The 12,369-nt window shown below is 40.4% G+C and overlaps 1 protein-coding gene across 1 annotated transcript in view; it reads right to left on the bottom strand.

Annotated features, from left to right (window-relative positions):
* Nucleotides 1-12,132, bottom strand: part of nlk2 (nemo-like kinase, type 2) — a 78,013-nt gene extending 65,881 nt beyond the window's left edge. The window contains exon 1 of the mRNA XM_057350583.1: nucleotides 10,365-12,132. Coding sequence (XP_057206566.1) covers nucleotides 10,365-10,846 — 482 coding nt within the window. The 5' untranslated portion in view covers nucleotides 10,847-12,132. The remainder of the gene's footprint in view (nucleotides 1-10,364) is intronic.
* Between the last annotated feature and the right edge of the window lie 237 nt (nucleotides 12,133-12,369).

Below are 12,369 nucleotides of genomic sequence, written 5' to 3'. Positions count from 1 at the left end.
TTCTTTCTTTTTTCTTTCTTTTTTCTTTCTTTTTTCTTTCTTTTTTTTTTCTTTCTTTTTTCTTTCTTTCTTTCTTTCTTTCTTTCTTTCTTTCTTTCTTTCTTTCTTTCTTTCTTTCTTTCTTTCTTTCTTTCTTTCTTTCTTTCTTTCTTTCTTTTTTCTTTCTTTCTTTCTTTCTTTCTTTCTTTCTTTCTTTTTTCTTTCTCTTTCTTTTTCTTTTTCTCTTCCTTTTTCTCTTCTTTTTCTTTCTCTTTCTTTTTAATTTTCTCTTCTTTTTCTTTCTCTTTCTTTTTCTCTTCTTCTTTCTTTTTCTCCTCCTTTTTCTCTTCTTTTTCACTTCTTTTCCTTTCTTTTTCTCTTCCTTTTCTTTTTTTCTCTTTCTTTTCTCTTCCTTTTTCTCTTCTTTTTCTTTCTTTCTCTTTCTTTTTCTTTTTCTTTTTCTCTTCCTTTTTCTCTTCTTTTTCTCTTCTTTTTCTTTCCTTTCTTTTTAATTTTCTCTTCTTTTTCTTTCTCTTTCTTTTTCTTTTTCTCTTCTTCTTCTTTCTTTTTCTCTTCCTTTTTCTCTTCTTTTTCACTTCTTTTCCTTTCTTTTTCTCTTCCTTTTCTTTTTTTCTCTTTATTTCCTTTTCCCTTTTCTCTTCTTTTTCTTTCTCTTTCTCTTCTTTCTCTTTCTTTTTCTCTTTCTTTATCTCTTCTTTTTCTTTCTTTTTCTTTCTCTTTCTTTTTCTTTTTCTCTTCTTCTTCTTTCCTTTTCTCTTCCCTTTTCTCTTCTTTTTCTCTTTCTGTAGCGCGAGTCATAGACAGATTCAGTGTATGTTGCTGTGAGAAGAGAAGGTTCACACAGTTCAAGAGAGAGTGATTGACAGCGTGATGCGATCGATTGAGAGAGAGAGAGAGAGAGAGAGAGAGAGAGAGAGAGAGAGAGAGATACAATTTCATGTACTAAACAACTTCAAAGTATGTTCTGTGCATCCCGGCCACGAGTGCACCTTCTGAGAGAACAGTGACAGTCAGCTTTTGTGGGCGGAGTTTGGAGGAGAGACATGAACTGAGTTGAACTGAACTGAATTAAGTGTTTTGTTGTAGGGGTACAGAGTACAGTACATTCTTTCAGCAGTCAGTCATAGGCCTAATATATGCTATTCAAGAAGTGAGAGGGCTCATTTTTTTGTTTTAATTTAGCCTACTTGTTTTGCTCAATTTTATTTTAAGTTATATTGTATTATATTGAAAAGCAAGACAAAATATTAAAAGGCATTTTGTCCATTCAGTTTATGCAATAGTGAAAAAATTGGCTAAATAAATAGAAGAAATACAAAAAGCCATGTTCGGTGTTCGGTGTTATGTATTCCGCCTTCGGCCAGGTGTTTAATTTTTATTCGGCTTCGGCCAAGAATTTTCATTTCGGTGCATCCCTACCTGAAATGCCATGAGAGCATCTGGAATTCAACATTCCTTTCAGACCCAAAGACCTCTGACCATTTGAAGTCACCACAGCTGAACTTTTAAGGGTATGAAAACAACGCTGGTTAAGCTCAGAGTGTGTTGCACCCATCTCTATTTTGAATGGATGGCATACAAACCAGACCAGACGGCCAAAGATATAGTCAAATTCCATAGCAGGTATCCTGTTGGTGGAAATTGCTTCTATATTCAAATCTGCAAGCTCCGCCTTATGATTCTGTCTGAGGGAGATCATCTCTATTGCATTCAACCATATCACATGCTTTAAAGAAATTCAGGTAGCTTCTATACAGAATTCAGAGCGGGCAGCTAATAGGACATCTATAAATAAGCACATAGAAAAGTCAGGGGTGTCAGCGCTCTAAATGGAATGGTTCAGTCTGAGCAGAGGGCTTTTTAATTAACAGTTCTGCCCTCAGAGGAAGAGGTGGTCTTCACAATATTAAAACCTAAAGCAGACGGACTCCATTCTGCTCCACAAACACAATACACTTGCCACAAGGGGTGTAACCAAACACTTAGCTCACGATTTGATATAATACACGATACAGTTCAAGATACCATAGCATCATGATATTTTGAACAAAATCTAACCAATAAATGAAATGAAAAAAAAATTACATACAAAACAATAATCATTTCAAATCAAATCAAAAATTTGGATTTGGAATTCGTAACTAATTCACGAGGTGGTTAAAGCAATACTTTGCAGTATAAAAAACTTCATTTTAACTAGGGCTGTCGCGATAAACCGACGATAAATATCACGTGATTTATGCACAGCTTTTGAGTGAAGTACGAGAAAATGCTGCTGCATCCGAAAGCCAGAGGGCGCTCTCGTGTGGAAACACCAAATCACTGCAGAAGAAGACCATAACACGTTCTAGAATCTAGGAAATGCCTATGGACATCTTTTTATCACTGTTACTCAAGCCTCATCAGGTATTTTAATGATAATAAAGTATATTTATAATGATCATGTTTGACGGGTGTTGCTTTTTCAAATGCACATTATAAGCGACTCAAACTCGCACTGCTTTTAGATCGAGCAGCATTTCTTACTGATCCCAGAGACGTGCTTCACGGACAAGCTACGCATTAAAAAAATATCGACACATTGCATATCGCAGCCAGCTTGATTTCAATAGGATTTAGTGGTATCGCCATAAATTATCGTGCAGCCCTAATTTTAAACGAAGTAAAAAACAAATAAAAAGCTTAACCATAAGAGATATTTTTTAAAGCATTAAAAACACTAAATTAAAAAAGTAAAACATTAAAATGTACTGCATGTTGATGTACATCACTTGTTGGTAACTCGGGTTTTAAACATAAAAAATGCCGTAGCTTTACAATACATACACTGCAATGTATTTTGTGCCGTGATATATACACCCTAAGTGCCACATCCTCCAACTTACTCCCATCCTTACAATACAGTCCCCTTGTTATGTCGCAGGAAACTGGTTTCAATCTATACAGAAACAGAAAGAAAAAATAAAATGTATATAGTTGAAAGAAAGTGGGTCAAAAATGACACCAGAAAAAAACGAGTGAATCCCATGTATTAAATTATGTGTCCTATATTGGCAATGGAGAACATAGAGCCTGTTTGTGACGTGACAAAAGAACACATTTTTACTACTAAAAGAGGGCAGTGTGGGGGGCAGTTGTGGCCTAATGGTTAGAGAGTCGGACTCATGACCAGAAGGTTGCCGGTTCGATTCCCAGGGCCGGCGGGTAACAACTGAGGTGCCCTTGAGCAAGGCACCTTACCCCTACTTGCTCCCCGGGCGCTGTAGTGATAGCTGCCCACTGCTCCGGGGGTACGTGTGTTCACTACTCTCTGGATGGGTTAAATGCAGAGGTCACATTTCGTTGCCTTGTACTTGTACATGTGCAATGACAATAAATTGAATCCAAATCCAAATCCAAATCCAAAATATTTACAATGTCACACTGCAAGGGATTCAAAACGAATGGTTTTAGAGGCAATAACAGCACATACTCTTTTTGCCTAATACGCTTTAATAAAAGTGTCCAGAAAAGGTGATTGTTAATTGCAGCAAACAGAAGAATTCAGGAGCAATCCCACTTGTCATGAAAATGTCACAATGGCAAAAATAATAAAAAGTATACTACCTTTAGAACCGCTATGCAATTATTTTTCTTTCTTTTATTTGATGAAAGAAAAGATAAACAGAGATGTCTGATGATTCTTAGCAGCAGTTCGGTAAATAAAGGGTTAACAGACCCACTCTTAAACGCTTTCACTTCAAAGGTAAGCCATTTCTCTGCTTGGCCTGTGCATTTGCCAAACCCAGAGCCTCTTAAGAGCTGCTTTTGACTGTTGTGGTTGTAAAAAAAACTGTCCCGTATAGAATGATTTCGCGGACTGATTTCAAAAGGAATTTCAAACTGCATTTGCAAATGCGTTTTCTATTTGTTCGTGTTAAAATTGTGACATAATTCAAACACAAATGCAAACCGTTTGCATTTGCATTTACGCGAACGTACAATGTCTGCCAAATTTCAAAAGGAAAAGCAAAGCCTATTTGCAAATGAATTACCTCTGTTTTACGAGTTACGACCCTGCCATATTTAAATCGCAATAGCAATTCCCCATATGCTATTTCACTCACGTCACGTATTAAGCCTGCCAAAACTCAAATGAAATCGCAAATCCTTTTGCATTTGCGTTTCCTCTGACTTGTACAGAAACCTGTCAATCAATGGCGGGGGTGGGCTTATACAATGGGGCGTGTTTGTATGGGGAAGTGACGGAATTTGCAATTCCTTTTGAATTCAGTCTACAAAATCATTCCATAGTCCCGTCTGTGAGCCCTTTCAAGTTCAGGGCATAAGAGCACCAGGCTGCCTGCCATTATAATGCTCCTATAAATAAATAAACAACAGCAAATCCACTGGCTGGTAGTTCAAAAAGCGAATGCTGAAAACTATTCTACAATCATGTAATGATTCAGATACAGGTATAATTATAAATAACTGTACTATTCAGTTCGAGATAACATGTAAAGGGATTCTGATAAAAGGAAAAATCAAAGAAAGTTTCAGTTTAATGCTGCTATTGATCACACTAGGTCAAACATACTCTGCATGACAAATTGAATGATAAATTTAACTTTACAGCACATCAAACGAATTGGTAGAAAAGAAAAGAATGGGGTTCCTCTCTCTAAAAAGAAATAGATCAAACTTCAATAATTCACATTTTATTTAAATTTTACATTTACAATGAGGACAGTAATAAATTACTTATTCTATCAACAGCACCTGCTGCTACCTCACATTTTCCTATAGCTTCAAAAGTGTGAAATTTTCAGATGTGGATGTCTGCGGACCTTTTGCAATTCAAGCCTTAATATTATTTTATTATTTTTCAAGTTAGATGTCTAACCTTTATGTTTGTGGATGTTGTTTATCTGAAAAGTGCCAATACGATGTCATTCCCTGACAATGCATCCTACCAATAAACCATTTTATTCATCAATACCTTTATGCACGAATCTAAAAGCAGTTCCATGTCATGAAAAAAACACAAACACTATTTTTATTCAAACGACGCACTAATGTAATAGTGTATTCAGTTTGGAACCACTTTAATCTTCACTTTGATTGACAGGATCTAATCAACATTGACTAATGGCTGTTTTTAATCATACGTTAGTTCTGCACATTATCAACATTACAATTTGTGAAGGATGAATGAACTTCAGAATTTGTTCTGCTTCCTTTTGCTTCAATGACAATATTCACCCACTCAAGCTTGAAATATTTCATATATTAAATATAAGTCATAAACCTCATTGTTGATTTCCAGGTTTAAATCCCATCTTGAATTATTGTATTCAATAGATAATCATCCAGCATTATAAAAAATAATGATGTTAAACAACAAACCAGAACACTGAAAACACTCAGCATTTAGATGTTCAATGACACCATGCTGCGACAAAGAGAGACAGCATTTCTTCTTGGTGCACGCAAAACCAAGCACCAATCTGCCAGGCGAGATCCTAAGAACATTACATTGAAGTCAAGCTGTCCTTGACCACACTAACATTCCCTGCACAGATCAAACCGCCAATACAACAGAGGCAGACTGACGATTTAATGGGCAGGAAAGCCTCGGCTACATTCCGGTGCAAAGCCATGCATCTACCCAGAGAGACAGGGGGACGATGGGGGCACTTGGCAGACATAGTTCAACCCATTTCTCCTTTAGCTGGCCATACTGGTCTTACCCCAATGGTAAACAATTATTATACTGGACACATGACATGAGAACACATGCGTCTGGAATGTCATCTTTATCCGAGCTGACCCTTAATGGCTCACGACTGAGGCTCATGCACGTGTTAATACAAGTCGGTCATGAGGGTTGTGATTAAGATAGAGATAATGTTATCTAGTAAGTCTCTGTTTTTGGATCAGGTTTGAGCAGCAGGAGGCCTGTGGGACGCAGGTTGAACAGGCCAAATCTGTTTTTGCGATTTGTATTGTTATTAGAAATACAACCAAACTGTTGGCAACAGAGAGGGGAATAGCATGCAAATTATTTCATGCACAAATTATATGCAAGTGGGGACAAGACAACATAAGTTCTGTCAAAATAATGAGGCAAGAACACAACCTAGAAATGGCCACAACTGCATCCTTACCTTGGCCTTCCTTTTAGTTCTCCCAATCGGTCACAAAATGTCACATTAATAAGGCACACTAAACATAATACACACGGAATTCCCAGAACCCACAAATGAGGCATCACAGTCAACTGAAGGCTTCTAAAATTACTGCGGTTTAGCATTTAATGCTTCTGTTTCCCGTAACTTTGTTTGCATGCACCATGAGTCAATCTCAAACTACAAGCACAAACAGTATATGAGGTCCAATGGGTTTCAAAATAAACCTTTTGGCTCAGTATCAAGGCAAAGACGGTTATGCCATTATGACCTTTACATAAATACTACACAGACATCTAAAGACAATCATTCTACATTTATGATAATGAGTGACGATTATAAATGTTACATGAAGGCAACTTTTGGGTGATATTTATATTAATTTATATTGATAATCAGGGCTCTAGACTGCGACCAAAATGCTCGCAAATGCGATCATTTTTTTATAACGTGCAAGGTAAAATTGCGAGTGCGTAAAACGAATTTTTGCCCCACCGAAGGTTTACTTTAACATTTAATGTGATTTATGCATAGTGAACGACGCACTTGTGATTAGTGTGGGAAAGAGCAAGCAGAGAGCTTGTGCACTCCCTCTGTCTCCAAACTAAAGTGTGTGTTTGACTTCATTCGGTGTTGCGCAGACTGAACAGCACAAAAGCATCGCGGGACAGACTGCTCCATATGCCAGGAGTCTTCAACTAAAATCGCTTGAGGTCCAGTAAACGAACCCTCCTTACCAGCCGAGGTCCGGACAATTAAATACCTAAAAACATGAATTTGTGGTTTTTGGCAGACCAAAGAAATAAACATGTCTTTTCATATCTATACGACGGCATTACAATGTCTGACAACAATATAATGAAGGAAAATGTGCAAAATGCCCTAATCTCTAAACCTGCACTGAATATACATTCATTTCAACATTAACAACTTTTAAAGAATACTAAAGTGTTGTTTTCTGCTGAACTGAGATTAACAAATAGCAGCATCAAGTTGTGACTGAACATCCTCTGATAACATTTCAGCTCTTCTTGTGGCTGTTGCAGCTGAAAGGGGGGTTTGTTTAATATTTTCTTTTAGTTCATGTCTTTATTTTCCTTCTAAAAGTGTTTCACACGCAGCCTCCATGCACTCTTTCACTATTTTCCCATCAGTAAAGGGCTTGTTATGTTTTCCTAAGATCCACTGTATTCTTAGGGAACATTCATAGGCTCGTTGTTGGGCGGTAAGTGAGTGAGGGAGGACCCGTGTAGATCGCTACTACTGGGCTTTGAGCTAATCTATTTTCCGTGTCCTTACCTTGGACTGCTGCGGGCAAGTTTCTTCTTCACGTTCAGACGTTGATGAGTGAAGAGAGCCGAGACATAAGGCTTGTTCGACTTGATGCGGCGGCGCAAGATCCGACAGGCGGATGACATCAAAGTACCGCGAGAGCGATTCGAAAGCAAACTATTTATCATTTTTCGAATCGCTCTCGCGGTACTTTGATGTCATCCGGATCTTCGACGCCGCATCAAGTCGAACAAGCCTTATGTCTCGGCTCTCTTCACTCATCGATGTCTGAACGTAGCAACAGTGCGCGCCGCATATGTTAACTGTCCGTGGCGCCGTTAACTGCTACTGAGCGGACCTTGATGTGCCTGGTATAAATTTGGTTGCATTAGAATATAATGTGGCGTTCATTTATTTATTATGTCAAAAGGCTTTGAGGTCCGGACGGACGCATCTCGCGGTCCGCATTCGGACCGGAGTCCGCTAGTTGGTGACCCCTGCCATATGCTTTTAAAACGCACTCACGGAACATTGATGTCATATTCCGATCATTCTTAATGAAGTCAAACTGTCTCTCTCTCTCACACATTAATCAAAAATGTTTCACGTGGCGCATTCAGAGAATATTTTTACCTGAATTACAGCGGGGTGTGAATGTGCTCAAAAACATGTTGCCTTTTCTTCCCTGACAAGTGTTCCGCACATGCAGCTGACATAAAGGAAAAATCCTATCAAGTGAAGCGTTTTCCTTGGTAACCCCGTGTCACTGGTTAAAATGACAATTTTCTCACGATTTACAAAAAGGTGGAAACATTATATTGTAAGTACACAAATGAACAAAATCTATAACACTTGCCTAGTGGTTTTTGGATATTTTACTGCAAAGAAGTTACAAACTGCATCTTTAAACAATTTTTGTAATAAAAAATACAATACAAGGCCCAGTGCTTGCAACAAATATGACTGTTTCCCAGAAAGCATAAGTCTCAGCAGTTTGCCTGTTGACAAGAATAAGCTCATTACACACAGCGTCTATTTTGCATAAACCATCAAGTTTCATTTTGCTTTAATTTTCACTCAAAAGAGAGTAAAATGTCATTTGAACTTGTAACACTGTCTTCAAATTCACCCCAATATGTTTACTTACATGAAGCATTACTTGTTGCGATCTTTAAAGGACTTCATAAACGCTTTTTCAAATTAGGCAGATCATTTCAACACGCTATAAATTCTGTGTAGTTTAAAACAATCTTCATGAAACAGAACCAGGCATGTGACCTGCACGCTCTCTGCAACGGGGCCAAAGGCAATTTATCTAAACCTTCGCAGCTGCGCGCTTGAAAGGGCACTAACTACACTACAGAACACCATCCAAAAGTGCCACTCAATAGATAACACAAAGACCGATCTAACTCTGCTCCTCTTTCAAATCGTTCTCTTTATGTCTTTGCCTCTTTGGCCACCGGCTCCCAGCTGAGTGTCTGTTTGGATATATGAATAGGGTATAACACAGCACATTAACAATATTTAACTATGGCTAGTTAGTGAGCTAGTAGTGTGTGTTCCTTGTATCATTCTGCCCACCCTTTGCCCTTCTCTCAGAGGGGGAAAAACCTGGAAGAGTATTCCTCTATGGCTGAGCCTCTGGAAGACAGCTATAAATATATCAGCGGGCAAGAGAGCAGATTAAAAGCAGACAATGAGCAACAGGAAGCGGTTTTGAGGAAAGGTCAGGCTAAGATTACATGGGCAGAGGTAGGCTGGGTGGCCAAAGCTCCCCTTAGTTTTGTTGCCCCTGTTCAGGCCCCCGATACAGGTGAGTCTATTGTCAATAAACACACAAGTGGCTGGCTTTATGTCACAAGAGAAAGACCTTGGTCCATGAAATAAGCTCAAGGTCTTATGCTATAGTACATAAGACAGTAACTGTAATATGAGGGCGAGTTGACAACATAAACATTTATAATTCCTCCTACTGCTTTCCTTCTTTATACATTTACATTTATGCTTTTATCCAAAGCCACTTACCAGGCGTTCAAGGAAAACAATACAGTATATCAGAATTTGTGTCCCCTGAAAATTCAACTCATGACCTTTGAGCTGCTTTCACAGTGTCCTAGTACCAACTGATCTACAAGAACATGCCAAGCTGTTCGCAAATACCATTCAATGTTAACTTAACGGTTATCCTAGATTATTACAGAATAAAATTCATCGCACTAACCCATCTTGCCTGTCTCCAAAAATGACATTCAACCCCCGCCACCTCAAATTAACCTCTAAAGAGAAGCCATGACGGGACAGGTCCTTCATGAAAGAAGGGTGTGTGCTGAAAGCATATTGCATTTCCTCAGAGTTGCGAGGAACTCTTTCTGAGAACCCATTCTCTCCTTCCTTAGTATTACACATATTACTCAACTTGTTAGCGTTTGCATGTAGACCACAGCAAAGCACAGCGTTTAACTGCCTTTCTTGTGTCTTCCACAGAAGACATAAAAATTTCCAGAAACGATTCAACCACAAACATCTAAAGTCTAGCCATCTGACTGACAGTTTGTAGTTCAAGGTTCAACGTCTGTGAGTTTTAACACGGACCAAAGTAAACACACTATTCTCAAGACACTCAAACTATATGGTGAAGTAAATCTTGAGCATTTAAGTCAACTCATCCCTTAAGCAGAGTGATGTTCTCTTAGTGTATATTTCAGATGCTTTGCCAAAAGCTGTTCCTCATTCCCCTTGAACTGTCACACGGGTATCTGAAACACAGTGCCTCTTTTTCCTAGCAAATCTGGCAGGAGAAAGACTTGTACTATGACATGCTTTTGAAACAAACTAGAAAAGTCACCAACAAACGTCATACGCGTAAACCTTCATATTAACACAAATACAATGTTTCGGGTTTGTTCAAAATGTTTCACTCACCAAACAACACCGAAAGCTCCGTATCCGATAGGTCTGTCCGGCTCAATATCCAGATGCTGTTGTAAGTGATGCGAGTGCTGCTGATGATGGTGGTGGTGATGCGCCTTCACAGCGGCCGCGGCGGCGGCTTGAACTTGCGCTGGAGCTGCAGCGGCCGCCGGCCCCGGAGCTTGACCGGGTGCGGGCGAGGGGAAGTACGGCTGCTGCTGGCTCGGGTTCAGCATCACTGCCGCAGCGGCGGCAGCGGCGGCAGCTGCGGCCGTGGAAGCGTGCTGCTGCACGGGGTGCACGGCGGCGGCCGAACCGGGGTGCTGGAGGTGATGCTGGCCCGGGTGATGATGATGGTGGAGGTGGGCGGGTGGCGGGAGATGGGGTAGCTGGTGGTGATGGTGCGGGTGATGCGCTGCCACCGCCGAGGTGCCGCCGTTGTATGCAGCCATCATTTTCGCGGCATTGGAAGCCGTCGTTCCGCACAGAGCCATTCACTCACTCAACAGCCCGAAAACGAGAGGCGGTAAAAACAAAAACAAAGCAATGACGGAGGAGAAGCAAAAAAAATGGGACTCCAAACAAGATCAGACGGCGGCGAGATGGAGGCTGTCAAGATAAGCGGCGGTGGTCAAACTCTCATTTAGCTGTCATTTAGCCAAACGATTAGTAAAATCAAAGCATAGATGTCCGGCGTATGTTAGGATAAGTATGGAAAGGTGTCATGCTAGCATGACAAAAGATCATCCAGCCAACTACTCTCCAGCCTTATCTTTTCTTTGATCTGACCTACTTCCGAAGATCTTTCTCGTTTTAAAACGTTTAAACCAGCAGCAAATAAAACACAATCGCACATCCAATAAAACCTATCGCTGAGAGAAAACAAAAGAAAAGTAAAAATAACAGAGAGATTAAATCAAAATGTTGACGCGACCGAAAAAAACCCCGCTCCCCCCATAATAAATAATATCTACACGGCCTTAAATCTCCCTCATGTTGGAGACATAAGGGAGCACCTTGCTTCGCTCGAAACTCGGGCTTATTTCCCCCTCTATTACGCGGAAAGGGAAATTTGTGAATGCTGCAGGTTACGTGGGAGATGCAACATTCATCTTTTACATTTCTTCATATTTGCCATTTTGGGTTGATCCAGCCCCATTTCCACCGCCAGGGCTGCATGCAGTTTGCAGAAGTTACGCGGATATCAATCAGGCCACTGTTGCCGACTTGATCCTCGCTCGCCAGCTAACTTGCTTAACATGAAACCGATTTAAAAATCGAATCCAAAAAAATCTCCCGTATGAGCAACTCGATGTTGCGGAGCGCGAGCAGATTGCTACACAGTATCGATCCGGGAAGCTTCTTTCTTTGCAGTATGGCGCTCCGTGCAAGTGTTTTCCCTTTTTGTTGCACTCGAAAACCCTTAAGCTGTAGATGTATATCTCCAGATCCTCTCCAAAAGTCAAAATCCCCGACGCTCCTGTGTTCTCGATACACCCATCACGCTGATCTGAGCAATCCCTTTTCCAGGAACGAGGAAAACATTCTTCCGAAGCCGATCAACTTATTTTCTCCATCGATACTGTGCTCGTTCGCCGGCTTGCTGTCGTCTCGCGTTTAATAGCGTGGACATGTATATCCTATCCAGCCAAGAAAATGAGGAAGAAATCAAAATAAAAACATCCAGTGTTCGTGAAATAAGCGGCCAGTGTCCTCACCCCCAGCGGGATGGTGCTGCCAGGACCTGGGAAGGCACACGCGCAACTCTGCCGTCTTGGGTACCCGTCTGTTCTTCCTGTGACTGAAGGGCGTTTGGACCAATCACTTTCTGAGGCTGAATACACGTAGCCAATCAGGAGAGGAGAGGAAGACACTGACGTCCAACCAAATAAACAGCCCCGTGTTGCATGTGTAACCCAGCGCCATTATGGCTACGATATACTGTAAAAGCCTGTGAGAGTCTATGGGACACTTGAGCCGTAATGGCGAGCGAAGGGCCCCACTTACCCAGAGCTAT

The sequence above is a fragment of the Triplophysa rosa genome, linkage group LG14 (assembly GCF_024868665.1).
Source record: "Triplophysa rosa linkage group LG14, Trosa_1v2, whole genome shotgun sequence".
NCBI classification, from domain to species: Eukaryota; Metazoa; Chordata; class Actinopteri; order Cypriniformes; family Nemacheilidae; genus Triplophysa; species Triplophysa rosa.
The sequence above is the reverse complement of the archived record's forward strand: the minus strand, read 5'-3'. Positions and strand labels throughout refer to the sequence as shown.